General features: G+C 37.4%; 1 protein-coding gene across 4 annotated transcripts in view; it reads right to left on the bottom strand.

Annotated features, from left to right (window-relative positions):
- Nucleotides 1-20,896, bottom strand: part of LOC129751256 (cardioacceleratory peptide receptor-like) — a 305,152-nt gene that overhangs the window by 173,377 nt on the left and 110,879 nt on the right. For all 4 annotated transcript variants that reach the window (XM_055746644.1, XM_055746643.1, XM_055746645.1 and 1 more), the window contains exons 3-4: nucleotides 17,147-17,932; nucleotides 15,577-15,723 (exon numbers count right to left, since the gene is read on the bottom strand). In XM_055746644.1, coding sequence (XP_055602619.1) covers nucleotides 15,577-15,723; nucleotides 17,147-17,833 — 834 coding nt within the window. In that variant the 5' untranslated portion in view covers nucleotides 17,834-17,932. The remainder of the gene's footprint in view (nucleotides 1-15,576; nucleotides 15,724-17,146; nucleotides 17,933-20,896) is intronic.

Here is a 20,896-nt window from a genome sequence, read left to right as displayed (position 1 = left end):
GTCAAAGTAGAGAGATTCGAACGATCTTATCTCGGCATGTCTAAGTCCATCTAAGTCGGTTAGCAAACGAAAGTTTATTGTCATAGTCCTTCTGCCATCGCCGATTGTCAAAACAATGCATTGGCCGGTGTATTTTTTCCATCCTCTTTTGATGGAAAAGGGATGAGAATGGGATGGGAATGCGAGGTGGGAATGGAAAACTAGTTTATGTTGGTCTTAGCCGAACCGCTTTTGCTATCGACACAAAATGACTGGAAAAGGAAACTTTTTTTACAACACAGCATTTTTTGATATTTTTGTTCTGATATAGCTTATAACTTTTGATAGTTTATTTAAGTTATGAAATTAAACAAGTTGGGGTGCACGGGATTATCTCATGAGTATTCTATTAAATTAAAAAAAAACAGACCATACCGCGTTACGAGTCTTTGTAGAAAAACATGCTGATTGGCAAGTAAAACCTGCTACTTTTTAAAACTTTTCATTGGATTGAGAATTTTTATTTTGAAATAATCATGAATTTTTCCATGAAAAAATTAGCTTCTTCTTCTCATGTAAGAAAAAAATTAAGCTTAGGAATCTGAAAAAAACCATAATTAAAGAAAAACTTTCGTCCAAGCTTATTTAAATTCTCTTGATCAATTCATTTGCTAAAATTTCTTTTGCGATACAAATTTCCGCAAAAATTTAAAATCGGTGCGCCAAATCAGGAATCATCCAAATCATCTCATAGCGACTTAAAAGGTATCTAAAAAACATATGGAAGCCAAATGTCAATTTTTGCAGCGGCTGATCGTCATTATGTCATATTTATTTTGACGGTGAGCCTAAAACTTGAATTATAATTTTGGTACTGAAATTTGTGTAGTATGGAGCGATTTCTCCCATCCTACCCCAAGAACCAAATCAAATCCAATATATGCTGTCCCCATCGATAGTTATCTTTAAACATTCTGACAGGTTCAATGTTGAAGCACTAGTTTTTCCTCTGTCCTGCTGCGAGCGACCAGCTTATTCTGGAACAACGAAGCTGCTGTCTGGTGCCAATCAGGTTCGATCTGTAGAGTTGAGTATCACCTTTTTTTTGCTTCGCTGCTTGTATCCCGACATTCCAGTTCTTTGGTCACATTTTAGCAGATTTTATCTCCCCATTGAGGAGCGATATACCGTACCTATTAACTAATCTTCTAAACACTTCATTACGGTGAGCAGCAGCGAAGTTGGTACGTGAGCTGATCCGATTTTAATTGGCAATCGAATCGGCCGGCCACAAAGCTGGACTGATCTTATCGGAATGCAACGCGCTTGAGTGATTATGATGTTCGTAATGTGAGTGCATCCGTTTGATTCCTGGGGCGGATAACGTTTGATCTCTGTTTTGTGTCGTTTCTTAGGACATTTCATACTTGAATCAGTTTTTATTCCATGTGTGACCACTGTCTTTAAAGAAAAATATTAACTTCACATCTATGATGCGGGCTCAGAATAAAAACAACGAAACGCAAGAAAACTGTTTATGCATGTAAATTGAGCTGGTAACAAAACATGTGAGTTGAGTTTTGTTTTTTTTTGTGTCTTCAATCCGACTGAAGGATACTTGTGCCTCTCCATGCGATCACATACCAACTGTTGGCGTTTTGTGGCTTTAGGAGAGCTTTCCATTTCTCAGAATCAACCCATGCGATTTGAGAAAAAACCAAAACGAAGGAAGAAAATCTGTAAAGCTTCACAGACGATTGGATAAATCGAGTTCCCCCATCATCATATGCCGGATTTATTTATGAAGTTCCTATACCTACCTAAGAATGAGGAAATTGGCTGGATCAAATTCGTTTGATTTCTTCGAGTGGCATTTACCCAGGTGGAATTTCAATGCAGCTCAACTCGATTCTTGGAAGCAAAACGATAGAAAAGATTAGTTCTGTGTTCAACCTTGATTTTTTTTCTGTTTTGAAGTTAAACCTTGAGTATTGTTTAAATTGGATCTGATGATTGCTTCAACAAACCCGTTTTTATCAAAACGAAAACAATAAAAATTTTTTTTTTCAAAGTACCAAATATGGGTTGATTTTTACAACTCTTACAATTATAAAATCTTCATGCAAAGAAACGATAGCCATGATGGAGATTTCGTTCTTTTGATTGGATGCATAAACTGTTGCTCTTCGGGTTCCTTACAGCACTCGAACTGTTATAAGAGCTGTGTCTAACTAAAGTGTCAACTAGAAATTCGTTTGATTAAAATTCAGTCAGTGTGCCAGACATGGTGCTTACAATATGCTACTGACTGCTACTAGAAGCAGCACTCTTTCTTAGTTTTTGTTCGCTTTCCCATTCTGGCAAGTTGACATTTCTTGGCTTTCAACATAGGGATAGAAAGAGATTTGAAAGAAGGCGGAAATTGCAGTGCATTTAATGCTCCGACACTCTTGGAATCATAAACCGGGACTTTAAGTTGAAAGCAGAGAATCCTAAAGACTGCCAATTTGTTAAGTAAAATTATACTTAATGCTCCATGGTTGGGTTTATGAAGCATTGCCGTGGACTTGAGATAAGCATCTGGAGAGTTTTCTAAATTTTCATTGATTATTTATCTACCTCTGGAGGTCAAATTTGGTTCACATTATAACATCAATCGAGATCCTCAGAGCCGAAGGGATTAATTATGATTAGTAATATTTTTTTCGATACTTCAAGCTATACTGCAGTTTTCAGATATTAAGAATTTTATTTTCATCCTTTATTGTACGAAAAGAAAGTAAAACTTTTCGAAAAATTTTGGAAATTCGAGCAAAACGAAAAATTTAATACGTGTTTTTAATCTGATTTTAATGTGTTTTGAATTTGATTTTTCTTATCGACTGTTTTATGAAATTAAATCACTAGAAGACTAGTAACTTTTTCACGAATATTTGGTTCGGTTTGACGAAGCCGAACTGAGCGCTATTGCCCTGAGAAAGTTTTGAAACAACAGAATTTGAATCTCATTTACAAAACCATTAGCGAATATGATTAACGACAATTAGTTTCTTGGAATAAAAACTACTGGCTCTGGTCCTTACAATCCATAAATTTTGTCTCTTGTAGGAATGATTTGTATGTACATTCAACTGGAGTTTCTCAAAAAAATGCTTCTGAGGTTTAGTTCGGTCAGGTCGAATTTCGGTTTAAAATAAAAAATCATCTAATATATTCAGATGAAATATAAAGGAGGAATTTTGGTACCATTGTTGTGGTATGACTAAAATCAACGAGGAACCATCAATTAATTTCTAACTTAAATTCAATCGGTGAAATCAAACCAGTTTTTAAGCTGAACAACTTGGAAATCAATCTTTTTGCTTAAATTACAAAATTTATTAAATAAATCCACATAAGATTCCATTACTACCTTTTTGTGACTTGAATTAACTTATTTGCTGCTGTTTTTAATCATTTATCGGAAATGTGCCATTTAATAAAAATGAGATTCACTACAAGCTACAATACACATTATTATCATATTCATACTCTAATTACAGAATTTTCGACGAACCAAAATCTTTTCACTATGATTTAAAAAACTTTGTGCATTTTGCTTAGGCTTTTTCTAAAAGTTCTAATTCACTCTAAAATTGGTTTCCTTGAAAGCCAGATATAAAAGTGCGCAAAGTAAGGGCCGGTCATAGTTAAAATTGAAATCTTAAATATGCTTTGATTTTTGGGTTCCGTAAAAAAATTTGATGAAATTAAATCACGTATTAAAAATAGGAAACCGTTGAATAGAGCTTTTGAGACTGATTTTTGAGAATCGGGAATTTCGTGAGTCCATGCGGGAAAAAGTCTGGAAAAGGCGGGATATGAAAAATTGAAATTGAATGTCCACCCTGCTCAGTTCTTTTTGGTACAATTTTAGCCAAAAAAAACATGTTAAAATATAGCTATGATTCAGTCTTAAAATGTTTCAAAATTTTTAGAAAAAATGGTTAAAGTGTGTAAAAACTACAACCGAAAAATAACTGAAAGTCAAGTTCCTTAGCCCCTGTGGTTAGGCAATTTTGAAATAATTTTCAACAATATTTTCTCATCTATAAAGATTTTTTGTAGGAAAAAATTGAGCTTCAGAAGTTGAAGACCGAACTATCCGAATACCCTCTGAAAAAGCTTGTTGGAATAAAAATCCCTAGCATGTGAATGATCAAAATAGCTTGTCACAAAAGCCAAATCGAACCAATCGTCAATAATAAAAATAATCAGACCAGAAACATAAATCACCGTCAACATGCCAATTAGCATCTGCACAATTGCGAACGTCGAACAGTCGAAAAAACAACCATTCATAAAAGGAATTCATTCACTTGGAAAATGTCGTTGCACTCAACTTTTACTACAAATAATAGTGTTCGGTTTTGCGAGAGCAACTGCCATTAGTCATCGCCCGATATTCGCCGTTCTTCGTCATCATCATCATCATCTTCGTCCGTGTCCTTTCTTGTACCCGTAAGACTTTTAGGGAGTTATTCGCCGCTTCTATCTATTGGACTAGAAGAAATACTGCTTTGATTTGAACGAAGACGAAGGAAACTTTTCTCATAATTCGAACTTCAGTTTTTTTCCTCGGTGGATGAATGCGATTTGTTGTTTTTGTCAGCGTCCTCGACTGGGGTTTAGATTCCCCTCTACTTGTACCTATCGTGTAAAAGAGCTCATAGGGGTAAGAAAAACTGCCACTGTCAGCATCCTTATTGAATTTCAGAAAATGAGAAGCAAAACGGAAAACTTCGATAAGGTTACCATATCAGTGTTGTGAACATGTCATGGGATTTCGCCCGATGTTAAACAACAATATTTAAAAAAAAAACAACTTAACAACTATATAGTCGTGACAACTTCATGTCATAATTTTGCCAATATCGAAATAAGTGGAATGAAAGTTTAAAGTGTAGATGGTTACTCCATCGAGAAAGTGTGTGAACAAATATTTGGCTCCATTCCATTCACGTGTTTATCCAAATGTGCCGCCGAGAAAGGAGAAAATGACATACATTGTATTTTTTCCCCCAAAGACTTCGCTCATAGTTTCTTGGATCATATCTCAAAGTTTCTGACTTCTAGTCAAAAGATGTGTCACTTTCTTTAAATCTATACTAGATGATGAAGTGATGTTGGATGTCTCTTTTGTCCGCAAGAACTGACTACTGGTGGCATCCCACACTTTCCAAATGGAATGGAAGCGTATAGAATATTTTTGAGAAGGAAAAAAAATGGGAGTGTTACTCTTTTGTTTATGAATGAAACCTGTCGTTTGAACTTGACTAGACCGATTTGACAACATGAGCTGATGTTATTTTTTTTTTTTTGAAGGTTTTTTCGGCTCAGGAATATCTCACAAAAGACAAGATAACTTTTGAATATTATGGCGTCCCAAATAAGTAAAAAATTATAAATTTTTAATTGGTTTTCATTAGGTTTTTGTTGCCTTTCTATGGGTACGATGAAAAATTTCTGTTCATGAATTCTATATTAAAACATACTGAAGAAACTTAGATTATTCTGACTACGTCAATGTGATGTTCTATCTGTGGGTTCTGCTTATTATTGATTTATAAATACACTGGACTTGTTTCAAATCCCATTCATATGGTAAGCAACAGTGAAGTGTGAGTCTTAAGTCTTCATCGCGCCAAACATTTTGAATCTCAATTAAATAGGCGGAAGTCTTAATCGCGCCAAACATTTTGAATCTCCACAAACTATGCCGAATTTTTCATCGCGCCAAATTTTTTCGAATCATAATCAACTAGGCGGAAGTCTTCATCGTGCCAAACATTTTGAATCTCAATCTCAACTCACCTAGGCGGAAGTCTTCATCACGCCGAACATTTTGAATCTCAATTACCTGGGCGGAAGTCTTCATCGTGCCAAACATTTTGTATCTCTACAAACTAGGCGGAAGTCTTCATCGTGCCAAATTTCTTCGAATCTTAATCAACTAGGCGGAAGTCTTCATCGTGCCAAACATTTTGAATCTCAATTAAATAGGCGGAAATCTTAATCGCGCCAAACATTTCGAATCTCAACAAACTATGCGGAAGTCTTCATCGCGCCAAATTTCTTCGAATCTCAATCAACTAGGCGGAAGTCTTCATCGCGCCAAACATTTTGAATCTCAATCTCAATCTCAATTATCTAGCCGGAAGTCTTCATCACGCCAAACATTTTGAATCTCAATCTTAATTACTTAGGCGAAAGTCTTCATCGCACCAAACATTTTGAATCTCTACAAACTAGGTGGAAGGCTACATCGCGCAAAATTTCTCCTAATCTTAATCAACTAGGCGGAAGTCTTCATCGCGCCAAATTTCTTCGAATCTTAATCAACTAGGCGGAAGTCTTCATTGCGCCAAACATTTTGATTCTCAATCTCAACTACCTAGGCGGAAGTCTTCATCACGACAAACATTTTGAATCTCAATCTAAATTACCTAGTAGGAAGTCTTCATCGCACCAAACATTTTGAATCTCAACAAAAATCTCAATAATCTACGCGGAAGTCTTCATCGTGCCAAATTTCATCGAATCTCAATCAACTATGCGGAAGTCTTTATCGCGCCAAACATTTTGAATCTCAATTAAATAGGCGGAAGTTTTCATCGCACCAAACATTTTGAATCTCAACAAACTAGGCGGAAGTCTTCATCGCGCTAAATTTCTTCGAATCTTAATCAACCAGGTGGAAGTCTTCATCGCGCCGAATTTTCTGAATCTCAATGAACTAGGCGGAAGTCTTCGTCGCACCAAACATTTTGAATCTCAATCTCAACTCACCTAGGTGGAAGTCTTCGTCGCGTCAAACATTTTGAATCTTAATTAAATAGGCTGAAGTCTTCGTCGAGCCAAACATTTTGAATCTCCACAAACTGTGTGGAAGTCTTCATCGCGCCAAATTTCTTCGAATCTCAATCAACTAGGCGGAAGTCTTCATCGTGCCAAACATTTTGAATTACAATCTCAATTTCCTAGCCGGAAGTCTCCATCACGTCAAACATTTTTAATCTCAATCTCAATTACCTAGGCGAAAGTCTTCATCGCGTTAAACATTTTGAATCTTAATTCACTAGGCGGAAGTCTTCATCACGCCAAACATTTTGAATCTCAATGAAATAGGCAGAAGTCTTCATCGCACCAAACATTTTGAATCTCAACTAACTAGGCGGAAGTCTTCATCGCGCTAAATTTCTTCGAATCTTAATCAACCAGGTGGAAGTCTTCATCGCGCCGAACTTTTTGAATCTCAATGAACTAGGCGGAAGTCTTCATCGCACCAAACATTTTTAATCCCAATTACCTAGGCAAAAGACTTCGTCGCACCAAACATTTTGAATCTCAATCTCAACTCACCTAGGCGGAAGTCTTTATCTCGACAAATTTCTTCGAATTTCAATCAACAATGTAGCCTTTCAAAAGCATTTGAGAAGATTCTTCAACGACAAATGAGTGCTTATATCGAACAGCATCAATTTTTCTCAGCAGACCAAGCTGGTTTTCGGAAGGGCCATAGCTGTAAAAGTGCTGTTCTCCGTGTTCAAGATGATCTTCTCGCCATTTTTGATAGAAAAGGCATTGGCATCTTGCTGCTGCTTGACTTCACAAAAGCCTTTGACACTGTTGCACACTACAAAATTTGCGAAAAACTCACGAGATACTACAACTTTGGTTCAGGAGCGGTTGGTTTAATATCATCATATTTGCATGGCAGGAAACAAACCGTTTTTTGCAATGGAACAAGCTCGAACAGTTTGACAGTGACTTCAGGTGTACCTCAAGGATCTGTACTTGGACCTATACTCATCTGCTGCTTCATCAACGACCTTCCTAGCGTGTTAAAGTTCTGCTCAATTCAAATGTATGCAGATGACGTCCAATTATACATTACCAACATCGGAGGATCTGTTAATTCTCTAGTCCAGTTGATGAACCAAGATTTGGGAAGAATAGCATCGTGGTGTCGGATAAACGAACTCCTTATCAATCAAAGTAAAAGTAAAGCTATGCTGATGCCGAAACAACGTATTGACAACTACACAGTGATGGAAAATCTGCAAATGGAAGGAATAACAATTTCGTGGGTCGATCGGGTCAACAATCTAGGCTATGTATTCCAGAATGACATGCAATGGAATGGTATGATCGCTCAGCAATGTGGGAAAATCTATGGTTGCTTGCGAACGCTTTATTCTACAACACACCTTGCACCAACAACCACCAAACTGAAACTATTCAAGGCTCTGATTCTTCCACATGTCTTGTTTGCCGATGTACTCCTCCTCAGACCAAGTGCTGCTGCCATGAATCGCCTGCGAGTTGCATTAAACTCTTGCAGTTAGTCATCTACACAATAATCTAATAGGATGCTCTCTTCAGCAGCTCTATGCTTTTCGATCCTGTGTGTTTCTGCATAAAATCATGGTCACTCGTTATCCTCCGACATTGTTTGAGAAGGTTTCTCAGCTTCAAGGTCGCCGGATGCGAAATCTAGTGGTTCCTACCAATCGCACAACAGTCTACGGCAACTCCTTTTTCGTCAGGGGAGTGGTAAATTGGAACAGATTACCTGCTGATATGAAGCGTCTTAGATCAGAAGCAATTTTTAAGAGGGAATGCTTACTTTTTTGGAATAATCATTAGAATTTGTGGTACATGGTAATTAAGAAGTAATAGTGATAAAAACTCATCGAAACACCGAATGTAGTATTTTTAAAAGGTGTAAACCTTACGCTACTGGAATGAATAAACAAACAAACAAACAAACAAACAACAAGGCTGAAGTCTTCATCGCGCCAAACGTTTTGAATCTCAATTAAATAGGTGGAAATCGTAATCGCGCCAAATTTTTTCGAATCTTAATCAACTAGGCGGAAGTCTTCATCACGCCGAACATTTTGAATCTCAACAAACTAGGCGGAAATCTTCATCGCGCCAAATTTCTTCAAATCTTAATCAACTAGGCGGAAGTCTTCATCACGCCAAACATTTTGTATCTCAATCTTAATTATCTAGGCGGAAGTCTTCATCACGCCAAACATTTTGAATCTCCACAAACTAGGCGGAAATCTTCATCGGGCCAAATTTCTTCGAATCTTAATCAACTAGACGGAAGTCTTCATCACGCCAAATATTTAGTATCTCAATCTCAATTACCTAGGTGGAAGTCTTCATCACGCCAAACATTTTGAATCTTTACAACCTAGGCAGAAGTCTTCATCGCGCCAAATTTCTAATAATCTTAATCAACTATGCGGAAGTATTCATCGCGCCAAATTTCTTCGAACCTCAATCAACTAGGCGGAAATTTCCATCGCGCCAAACATTTTGAATCTCAATAAACTAGGCGGAAATCTTCATCTCGCCAAACATTTTGAATCTAAAAAAAAAAAAAAAAAATAAACAATAAAATAAAAAAAAAACTGAACAAAAACGAAAGTCTTTATCGCGCCGAATTTCTTCGAATCATAATCAACTAGGCGGAAGTTTTCAACGCGCCAAACATTTTCAATCTCAATTATTTCGGCGGAAGTCTTCATCGCGCCAAAAATTTTGAATCTCAATAACCTAGGCGGGAGTCTTCATCGCGCCAAACATTTTGAATCTCAACAAACTAGGCGGAAGTCTTCATCACGCCATATTTCTTCGAATTTCAATCAACTAGGCGGAAGTCTTCATCGCGCCAAACATTTTGAATCTGAACAAACTAGCGGAAGTCTTCATCACGCCATATTTCTTCGAATTTCAATCAACTAGACGGAAGTCTTCATCGCGCCAAACATTTGGAATCTCAACAAACTATGCGGAAGTCTCCATCGCGCCAAACATTTTGAATATCAATTACCTGGGCGGAAGTATTCATCGCGCAAAATTTCTTCGAATCTCAAACATCTAGGCGGAAGTCTTCATCGCGCCAAACATTTTGAATCTCCACAAACTATGCGGAAGTCTTCATCGCGCCAAATAGTTAGAGTCTCAACAAACAAGGCGGAAGTCTTCAACGCACCAAACAATTTGTATTTCAATTACCTGGACCGAGGGGGAGGAAAAAGGAAGATCGGTTGATTGATCGTTAGCATTGTCAGTTAGCTACATCAAAACTGGAATTGAATATAACATATTAGCATTTCACACTATCAACCTCAAACCTTTTAATATATAGTTACATCAGACGTTAAATTTTTTGTGGGTATAAATTTATTAGAAGCCCTTGAAGTTGAAAAGTGTTGCATGTAGCATGCATTGATAGTAATAACCCACTTTAATATTCGAAGAAATGTTGATGGTAGTGCCTAATGCCAGGAGCAAAAAACTCGAAAAATATTGATTTTCAATAAACTGCCACACTGTTAGAAACTGTTTGAATAAATTGACTCCCTTTTTTTTGTTGAAAAATCATTTCGCTCGAGAACTATCGGATGCAAGTCGAGTGAATTGCATACAATATCAATTTGACATTCTACAAACAATAACACAGCCACGTGTGGATACGTCATCTGTCAGCTGTCAACTGTCAAACGGACATCTTGCATAGAAGATTGCACGAGAATGAATAAATATAAACATCACTAATGTAACACAACTAATTTTAACCTATACTCAGTGTTTGTTCCAAAATAAGTTACCTTAACATTTAAAAAAGAGTTTGATTCACGTTTTTATCCAAAGACTCTAGAAATTCCAATATTTTTCACCGATATCATGTTGATAGAATTCTTCACCATATACCAAACTTGTATGTAGATATGTCACATCACAATTTAATGTTTTGCTAAAAAACACTTGTCATGGTTTGAAATTAGATTTTTTTTTTCTTGTTTCAAATAACTATTTTTTCATATTTTTCCCAGCAATCCGAAAAATGCGGGTTTCTTTATTCTTTTTAGCAATAAATCAAGGAATGTTTTGGTTCAAAAACGAGAAAAAGATGATTTCAGCACCAACACGTGAAAAGGGTCTATGTTCATTTATGACGTTTCGAGAAAAACAAGTTTGAAAATTTTGCAGTCTGTTTTAAATCGCCAATTAAAATTCACGAGGAATCTTCCAAGTCTATATGGTCAAAACGGTACGTAGGATCATTCTTATTATTATTATTATTATTGTTTATTGAATCTTGCAACGTAAGATAAAAATCTTTTTAAATGTTACAATGTGGTAGTTTCATTTCTAATAATTTCTTAACAACTAATCGTTCCATCATACTGATTCTTATTTATTTATATGTCGTTCTTACTCCACGAATTCCTCCAGCAAACTCCTTTTGAACTCTGATTTATTTTGAATTGATTTTAGATTAAAGGGAAGATTATTCCAATATACAACACCTCTCACGAAGAAAGATCTACCGTAATAAGTAGTACTATGCAAAGGGACTACAATATTCCTGGTTCTAGAATTTCTTAACGGGATTAGTAAATTTTTCAAATATAGTGGTTTTCCGGATTTCAAAATTCTGTGCATTACTACGCAAGAACGATACTTCCGAAAATTTTCAAATGAACAACCAATGAGTAGTTTTTGTAAATGTGACACTCGGGAGAAACGTGACAAATTGAAAACATATCGTACGCAGGAGTTGAGAGCTATGCGCAACCTACTAACGGATCTTTCTAAGGCATTCAAATATGGAAAATCACCGTAAATAAATAGAGGATGCACATAGGTTTTGAAAAGTTTCAATTTTGTAGAGACGTCCAAATGGTTTGTCGTTAGGTTTAGTCTTTTCAGCGCACCGTAAATTTTGCAGCATTGAGCATTAATATGTCGATTCCAAGAAAGATCCCGTTCGAAAATTACTCCGAGGTTTTCAGCATAGTCTACAAACTGAATAGTAGTGTTGTTAAGAACAACTTGTGGAGAAACTTGTGAGGTTAACTGTCTACCAAAACACAGTGCTTTGGTTTTTGATGGGTTTATTGGTAAGAGATTAACATCAGACCATTCACTTATTTTAGCAAGATCCTGATTTATTTTTGCATAAAAATCATTCAGGTTTGATGCATTTTTCTCGCAGAGGTATATTTGTACATCATCAGCAAATAGATGAATTGAGCAGTGCTGTAGAACAGATGGAAGGTCGTTTATAAAAAGCGAGAAAAATCCCAAAAAGAGCGAGGTCCCAAAATCGATCCTTGCGGAACTCCCGAATGTATGGATACAAATTCAGAAAAACATTCGTTGAAAAATACAGTTTGAGAGCGCCCTTCAAGATACGATAGAACAAGTTCGGAAGCTGGTCTTGAAAAATTGTATTTGGTTTTCAGTTTGTTAACAAGTTTTGAATGCGAAACGCGATCGAAGGCTTTTGCAAAATCTATTAACAACAGAGCTGCAAATCCTTTTTTATCTAAGGTGTACGCAATGTCGTCATGTACTTTCATAAGAGCGGTTTCTGTGCTGTGAGATGAACGAAATCCGGTTTGAAATTCAAATAGAATGTTGTTTTGGTTAAGGTATTCAGTTATCTGATATTTAATCAGTTTTTCAAAGATTTTGGAAATTGTACTTAATATACTGATTGGTCTAAGATTGGATAACTCATGGGATTTAGCTTTTTTTTGAATAGGAATAACTTTCGATTGTTTCCATTGATACGGAAATCTTGAAGTTTTAATAATTATGTTAAAAATATGACTAATAGCGGGTAGAATATATGGTAAAATTATTTTGATTAGTTTTATAGGAATATCATCCATTCCTACTGCATTTGATTTGATAGAATGAACTGCGTTTATGATTTCATATTCTTCAAAACGTTTGAATTTAAAGCCGTGTAAGTTATTCGGATAATACTGTTGTTCATTGCTAGTTCTAGAAAAAATTGAGGAGAAGTAATTATTGATCTCATTAGCTGTAAAATTTGTTGTTGCTGTATTTCCTGGTGATTTGGTTAAACCAAACTTTTTCAAGTTATTCCAGAATTTTTTTGCGGGTAAATCCAAATTAAGACGTGTCTTGTCACGATTCATTTTTGCTTTGAATATGAGATTGTTTACTTTATTTCTCAGAACTTTATATTTATTTCTATCTTCAACAGGTTTTGAATTTTTCCAATTGTTGTAAGCCAAATCCCTGTTTATCATTGCATGATTTATCTCGTTAGAAAACCACACATTCTTTCGATTTTTCCTGAATTTTAGTGGAAAAAATGTATCATGAACATTCAACAGAAATCTATTAAAAAACTCAACAAGCATATCTGGATTTTCAATACTTTGAAAGATATTCCAGCTGACATTTGTAAGAGTAGTGGAAAGAGCGCTTCCATCAAAGTTTTTGTAGTCGCGGTACCAGTATCCGTCTGGTTCACTGATTTTGGGAAAATTTAAAGATGAAAATTCTCTTAATATGTTTTATCAATACGACGATGTTATCATGGAAAAATATCTCGCAATTGTTTATAGACCCTAGCTGGAGTATGAAATTCGTCTAAATGTTGTATAAACCCTTTGCTTTGTACTGTATATCTCATATGTCTGAGTGAGATGAAGATAAAATTTCTTCTATTTTTTGACAAAAGCTTATGGTTCTAGCTACAGGAGTGAGTGAATAGCTTTCCGCATTCTTCCCCTTTTAATTTTTTGCATCTAGACCGTTTGCTTTGTTGTGGAGTAAAGGGTGTATAAAACAATCTGTGTGAGGATAATGTCATTTTATGGCTCTAAATTTTTTAGATCCTTTACTCAAACTGCATTATAAATCTTACGAAAACTGAAAAGCTTAAAACGGTTTTTGTGTTTAAAAGAGCTAATTTTGGGCTATTTGAATCCCATGAAAACGGGTTTTGTTTACTTTGTCTTTTATACCCTTTTCACATGTTGGTGCTGATTTGTAGATTGCTTGATAGTTGGATCACAACCATTTTTCCCATTTATGTCCTGAATCACCCCAATCCATGGTACTTTTATTTGAATTATTCCAAGAAAATGTAGATAATAAAAGCTGAAACTCTTCTAGAAATAATTAAAAAAGACTTACATATTTGAAAACAATCATCACATTATTATTTAATTTTTTGTAGGGAAATGAATCCAACTGTAAGTCAAAATTTCAGGAACTAGACAAGATGGGAATTAATGTTGAAAAACATGCGAAAAAAATCGCCTTGTCTCCCGGTAGGACTTGAACCCACATCTTGCGCCTCTCCAGGGCCCATGTATTAACATTCTACTACAGGAGACAACCTGGCGTATGAAAGTTATACTGGTCGAGTGTCGATGTCTATCGGAATGAAGAGAATTGTTTTCCCATGTGATCATCATCATTTTTTTCGTTGTCTATTTCTATTCCCATCATTTCAACTTACGGTAGTTGAACTCAAATTTGGATATTTTGAGCACGGCAAGATTTGCATTGCCTTCTCATATACTGCACGGGTTGTCAGTTATGATGAGAAATGATGCTTTTGCCGTATTTGGATATCCAACCAAATTCGGTGTTTGGCATCGCCTTATTTTTTATTTTTAAACTGTGGCGCAAGATGTGGGTTCAAGTCCTACCGGGAGACAAGGCGAATTTTTTCGCATGTTTTTCAACATTAATTTTCATCTAGTCTTGTCCCTGAAATTTCGACTTACAGTTGGATTAATTTCCCTACAAAAAAAGTTTCGCTGACTGAATGTTTGAGTCAAGACCCATCTCTGGGTCACAGTTTAAAAATTATTATTTAATGTTTATCAAATTTCTCTTTCAATAATAACCGTCTGTTTTCTTCATCGTTCAAAAATAAAAAAAAATGACAAAATTTGACCATACTTTTCATTATTTGAGATTGTGGCTTTGAAAATCCGGAATTCTTGAAAAAAATTTTAACAGATGAAGAAAATTCTGTAATAATTCAACAACACTTTTTAAACTGTATCCTAACAGTTCTAATTAGACACGCTTCTACCCTTTTCAATGGCCTTACGTAGTGTAAACAACAGCTTTCAAAGTGGTTCTATTGATTCGTTTAGATAATAAAATCAAGTAAAATAATTGCTAATCTTCTCCTAGCCCAAACTCCAACATGAATACCGTTTACCTATCTCCCATATCCATAAATCGATCCATATCACAATCCAGCGAACTGTGAAAACTTTGATGTGGCACTTTACCAGACAAATATCCGCCATAAATTGATTAAACGCTTAATAATAATTTAATGAGACTTTCAATGTGGATCAAAAGTGTACTTCTTATTTTCACTTTGTCTGTTGATAAGTATGTTGAACAGTGGGTTGAAAGAATCACGATTTGTTTGAAAAATTTGAATTTTTTACCAAGCAATGTTCATCAAAATTCTCTCATTTTTACCCTCTTTTTGCATTGTAGCTCAAAGTCTCCTCCTATTTGTCATCATAAGCTGAAATATTTTTCCCAGAATCCCGTTGTGATCCGGCTGTGAAGTGTGTGAACTTTTTCCTTCCAAAGCTAGTAGCCAGCCAAGTGAAAGAACGACATGCTGCTGTCGTTCTTCGTAAAACGTCCATAAAAGGCGCTTTTTTCGCACCATCTTTACAAGAGTCAGGGAACGAAGAGAGCGATGGGAAAAGTTGGGGCAAAACTTACCTCATAAAAGTAAAAATTGTTTATCTCCTCGCTCGTGACGTTGTCGCTGCCGGTCGTTCCGACGACTTTGGTGGCCGATGAGATGGCTGAGGCGACGGCCGAAATGACAGCTCCGGATCCGCTCGCCGAGGTTGGCGCTAATAAAACCTGTAAAATTTTACGGCTCAATCATAAAACAAGGCGGGTGGATGAAAATGTGTGTGTGTGTGTGTGTGATCCCTTCGATTTTGAGGGGCCCACCAAGATATCAGGATGGCCGCCCGAGTGGTTCTCAATACAAAAGGATAACGGTGAAAACGATGCGGTCGGCCATTTGGGGCGATTTTGAGCTAATAACTTGATTTCTGGCGAGAGGGAAAAAGGACTGCCGGCGAGCGTGCGGAAAAAAGATAACCGAAAACCGACCGTGCCAAGTCACCTGGGCGAAATCATGGATTAAAATGGCTTGTACCGTTTTCAAAATTTAATGGATCTTTTCCATTGGATTATAAAGAGCAACCAGTTGAAAAGTTCAATGAACGAGATTAAACCGCATTCATACCATTTCATTTCAAGACCTGAGAAAACATAACAAGACATGCAAAATATGACAAGACATGACAAGAAATGACAAGAAATGACAAGACATGAAAAGACATGACAAGACATGACAAGACATGACAAGACATGACAAGACATGACAAGACATGACAAGACATGACAAGACATGACAAGACATGACAAGACATGACAAGACATGACAAGACATGTCAAGACATGACAAGACATGACAAGACATGACAAGACATGACAAGACATGACAAGACATGACAAGACATGACAAGACATGACAAGACATGACAAGACATGACAAGACATGACAAGACATGACAAGACATGACAAGACATGACAAGACATGACAAGACATGACAAGACATGACAAGACATGACAAGACATGACAAGACATGACAAGACATGAAAAGACATGACAAGATATGACCAAACATGACAAGACATGACAAGACATGACAAGACATGACAAGACATGACAAGACATGACAAGACATGACAAGACATGACAAGACATGACAAAATATGAACAAACATGACGAGACATCGAACGAAAACTAAATCTCAACACTAAAAAGCCAACTGTTTAATTAAAATTAGAGCTACCAATTGCAGTTTCGAATGCAAAAACAAAGGCTAAATTTTGGCCGTCCACTGGTGTGATAGAATAGTGTACGGGAAAAGTGTTGTGATGTGTTGTAAACCTTCGATATTTCCAAGTCCATCGCAACCAGTGAACTTGCTAAAACATGTTTCCTTTTTTTGCTGCCATAAGCCAAAATTCAAATAGTCTAGAGCCATGAGCACTTCAACTAACCTCAAATTGAAGAGATTAATCTGAAATGAGCAAATGGAATTTCTAATCACATCAGAACCAAATCCAGCAGAAAACACTCAGGCACCCATTCACTCGTAGATTAAAAAAGAAGGCACCATTACCCGTATCACTGAGAACCACTCGTAATCGAAGGAAGATCATAATAATCCATCAAAAGTAAGCAACTAATACTGTTACTTACCTGTGAAAGTGCCGGTGTGATGTTCATACTCCCGGCAGGTCGCACGACATCAACGTCGTCTCCTACGACCCCGAAACCTGGCCCTCCCCCAGCAGTGGCCACAGTTGACGCACCCGGAAGGCCAACAACAACAGAAACACCGCTCTCAACACCCACCGGATGATGACCGGAAGCGCCGGAAGAACCGCCGGCCCCAGCAGAATCGGCTGCTATCGGTAAATGGCTACTGTTGTCGCTAAATCGCATAATAATGCCACGATAGTGGGAGCCGCTAAACCTGTCGTAGGAGTGATTGAGATTTACGACTACACTTCCGCCCACAACGACCAGAATGTTGACGACGAAAACGAAAACGACGGCAAGTGGCGGAAATGTGTAACAACACCAGCTCAAGAAGAACTTCACTCCTCCAATATCGGAGGCGTCGATGGCTGTTTCAACAAACCAGGATTGATGGCTCTTTGGGTTTTGGATTTGTCCTTGTCTTTGAGTATCATGATGAAACTGTTGACACCTGTGGGGAAAATCACGCTGAGACGAATTGCTGCCCGTCGTTGGCTGCCTTCTGTCGTTTTCTGTGAGTCTTTTGAGTCCTCCAGTCCCACTTGTTGGGTGAGGACAAAGTTTTGATGCGATGATGATTTGTTGGAGTTTCTGTAATACCAGCGAAGAACCAGTGGGGAGCATTGTTTCATCACAGCAGAGTCGCTTCTCGGGAGCATTTCAGCGAGTGTCTAGGGATGCTGCTGGCTGACTGGAAGCTACAGGTGCCCTGCTGGTCTGCATCTGAAAGCACGCAGAGAGGAGAAGAAAAATTTTGTTTGATTATCTTCATGTCAGCCTGCTTTTTCACTGTATGAAAATGAACGATCTGGTTCACTCAATTGGCGTGCATCCTCGTTAAACCTCGCCCTACTTTGAGATGGCGCCGGCTTTTAGGGGATTTTGTCAAAAACATTTGTGACGGGCTGTGATAGTAGGTAGGTTGAACGTTGAATGTTTTGCATGTCAGTCAGAAGTTGCAAGTTTGTGATTATAACAGTGAATAGTTATTTATCCAAAAAGTTGCAAAATGAAGCTTATTTCGACACGAGTCACACATGAGTTAAAGTAGCTTGCAATTGATTTTGTAATTTTAAATTTTTTACAGCACCACACAAAAATTCCCGAAATTGCTATTTTATTTTATCGATCCACCAAATAACATTCACTTTTTAACGTTTGGGATGATAACGATAAAACATAAATTTTACACTCAAAATGGTTGTTTGCATCGAAAAAATACCCCGAAATCCGGACTCCACATCGATTATCCTCCAACAGATTTCAAAATTTTCTTCTAATATTTGTTTAAATTCTTCATCATCATCATCAATCAAGCATAAGTTTTCCTTTTTTGGATAAAGCAATTGGCGTTGAGGATCAACAATATGAAAAAGGGTGCGATATAAGAATAGTACCACTTATGTTTTTCTACACAAATCAAGATTATTCCTTTAAATTATCTGTGGAAAAATGAATAATAATGCTTCTACGAACTATTTCAACATATTACTGCATTTTAGGCGTTTTATAGTATTCCATAGGTTTTTAAGGTGTTTTTAAGAGATTTGTCTCTAGCACTAAGGTATCTGACATTTCAGCTATACTATTTTATCAAACAGCTCAATTTTTTCATAATTTTTATACTGGCACTCGATTGTATCCCATTTACCCGAAAACCATTGCCCAGAATGATTTTTTCCCAGAATGACAAATACCCGAAATCAAACCCCAGAATGAACCATTTCCCAGAAAAAAATTCCCCAGAATGCACCATTTACCAGAATTTTTTTTCCCAGAATGTACCATTTCCCAGAATTTTTTTCCCCAGAATAGAACTTTTACAAGAATGGCACATATCCCAGATTTTTTCCCCTAGTATTTATATTTGTTTTTTTTTTCTTATGAATTCTTGTATATTTCATATGATTCGAAATTAATTTTTTCAAAAAGATTTTTTAAATGGAACTACGACTTTGAAATTTTCCAACTAAATTTATTTTAGAACAAATATTGTGCTTTGTTTGGGTACTTTAATTGGTTCAATGCTTACCATGGTCCTTTAAAAACCCGTTTTGGTATCCGACTCCTCACGCTGCGCGTTCGAACTTGAAAGACGTTTTGTCCTTCACGCTGTCGCGTGGCGGACGGGGCTAAGGGATCACCCCTAGCTTTCACGCAGACCTAGGAAGCCCCGGCAGACCTAGACCAATGTCTTAGGGCCGCCGCTTCCGACGGCGGGTCGGCGGCCTCCTCGGATTTGGGAGCTTCGGCGACTTTGTGCCGCCTCAGCCTCTTCATCCTCGTTGGTTGCGGCTTTGCCGCAAATGAATAAAGTTATGAAACCCCATTTTTTTGTAACAATTCCTTTTTTTTAAATAATTTCTAGTAAGGATAAATGTTTTCAATTTTCTGGGAAATGGTTCTTCTGGCGAAAAAATTTCTGGTACATGGTTCATTCTGGTGAAAAAATTTCTGGGAAATGGTACATTCTGGCGAAAATTTTTCTGGGGAATGGTTCGTCTGGGGAAAAAAATTCTGGGGAATGGTTCTTTCTGGCGATTGGAATTCTGGGGATTTTTCATTCTGGGCAATGGTTTTCGGGTAAATGGAGTACAACCCTGGCACTCAGCCGGATAGATTTCGAAATCAAAACTGAATCACAAAAATAAATTGGATCTCACCTAAGGACTGGTATAACGTAACGTTTGTATTTTTTCATCTAAATCGAACAGCAGTCAATGTTTGTATAACATTCATCTATTATTATGATACAGAAAATTAGAGTAAACAATTTAACATTGAAGACAAGAACGAAAGTGACAATATTTAAGAAAGAATTTCAAATACTAATAGGTGATTCAATCAAGACCTCTAACTCCCCGTGGTGCTAGCTGGGGTGCGAGCAACCTTAGCGAAGATCGGGTACCCAGCCCCGGTGGATGCTTAGGTCGCATGCAGACTGAGATAGGGGGCTCTGTACGTGTCCGTTCGGCGTGCGGAGTGCAACAACGTCCTGGTGGTGTTATCAGCAACGAACGAACATGAACAAGAAATTTCGGATGGAAATCGGCAAAGACTCACGCGACGAAAAGGGACTGGCGATTGGAAACTCGAAACATGGAACTGCCGATCTCTAAATTTTATGGGCAGTACCCACGTGCTCTCCAACGAATTGATAAGCTGCAAATTCGACATCGTAGCGCTGCAGGAGGCATGCTGGAAGGGCTCCAGGATACTAACGTTCCAAGATGGCCATGCCATTTACCAGGGCTGCAGCAACACACACGAGCTTGGAACATTTTTATAGTGATGGGGATGGGGAAGATGACGAAGCTCGTGATCGGAATTTGCCAATCAACCCACGACTGTGCCGGTTGAGAATCAAGGGCCGGTTCTTCAACATCAGCATCATCAACGTGCACAGCCCTCACCTCGGAAGTACCGGTGACGACAAAGACGAATTTTATACGCAGCTGGAGCGTGAATACGATCGCTGCCCAAAACATGATATCAAGATCGTCATCGGGGATATTAACGCTCAGGTCGGTCAGGAGGAGGAATTCAAACAATTAGAAGGTTCAATGCGCACCAGCTGACGAAAACGGCCTCTGACTAATAGATTTCGCCGCCTCAAACGAATGGACGTACGTAGTACTTTTTTTCCGGCACCGCCTCCCACATAAGTACACCTGGAGATAACCGTAC

Source organism: Uranotaenia lowii, chromosome 3, assembly GCF_029784155.1.
Source record: "Uranotaenia lowii strain MFRU-FL chromosome 3, ASM2978415v1, whole genome shotgun sequence".
Classification (NCBI taxonomy): Eukaryota; Metazoa; Arthropoda; class Insecta; order Diptera; family Culicidae; genus Uranotaenia; species Uranotaenia lowii.
This window is presented reverse-complemented; position numbering and strand designations above follow the sequence as displayed.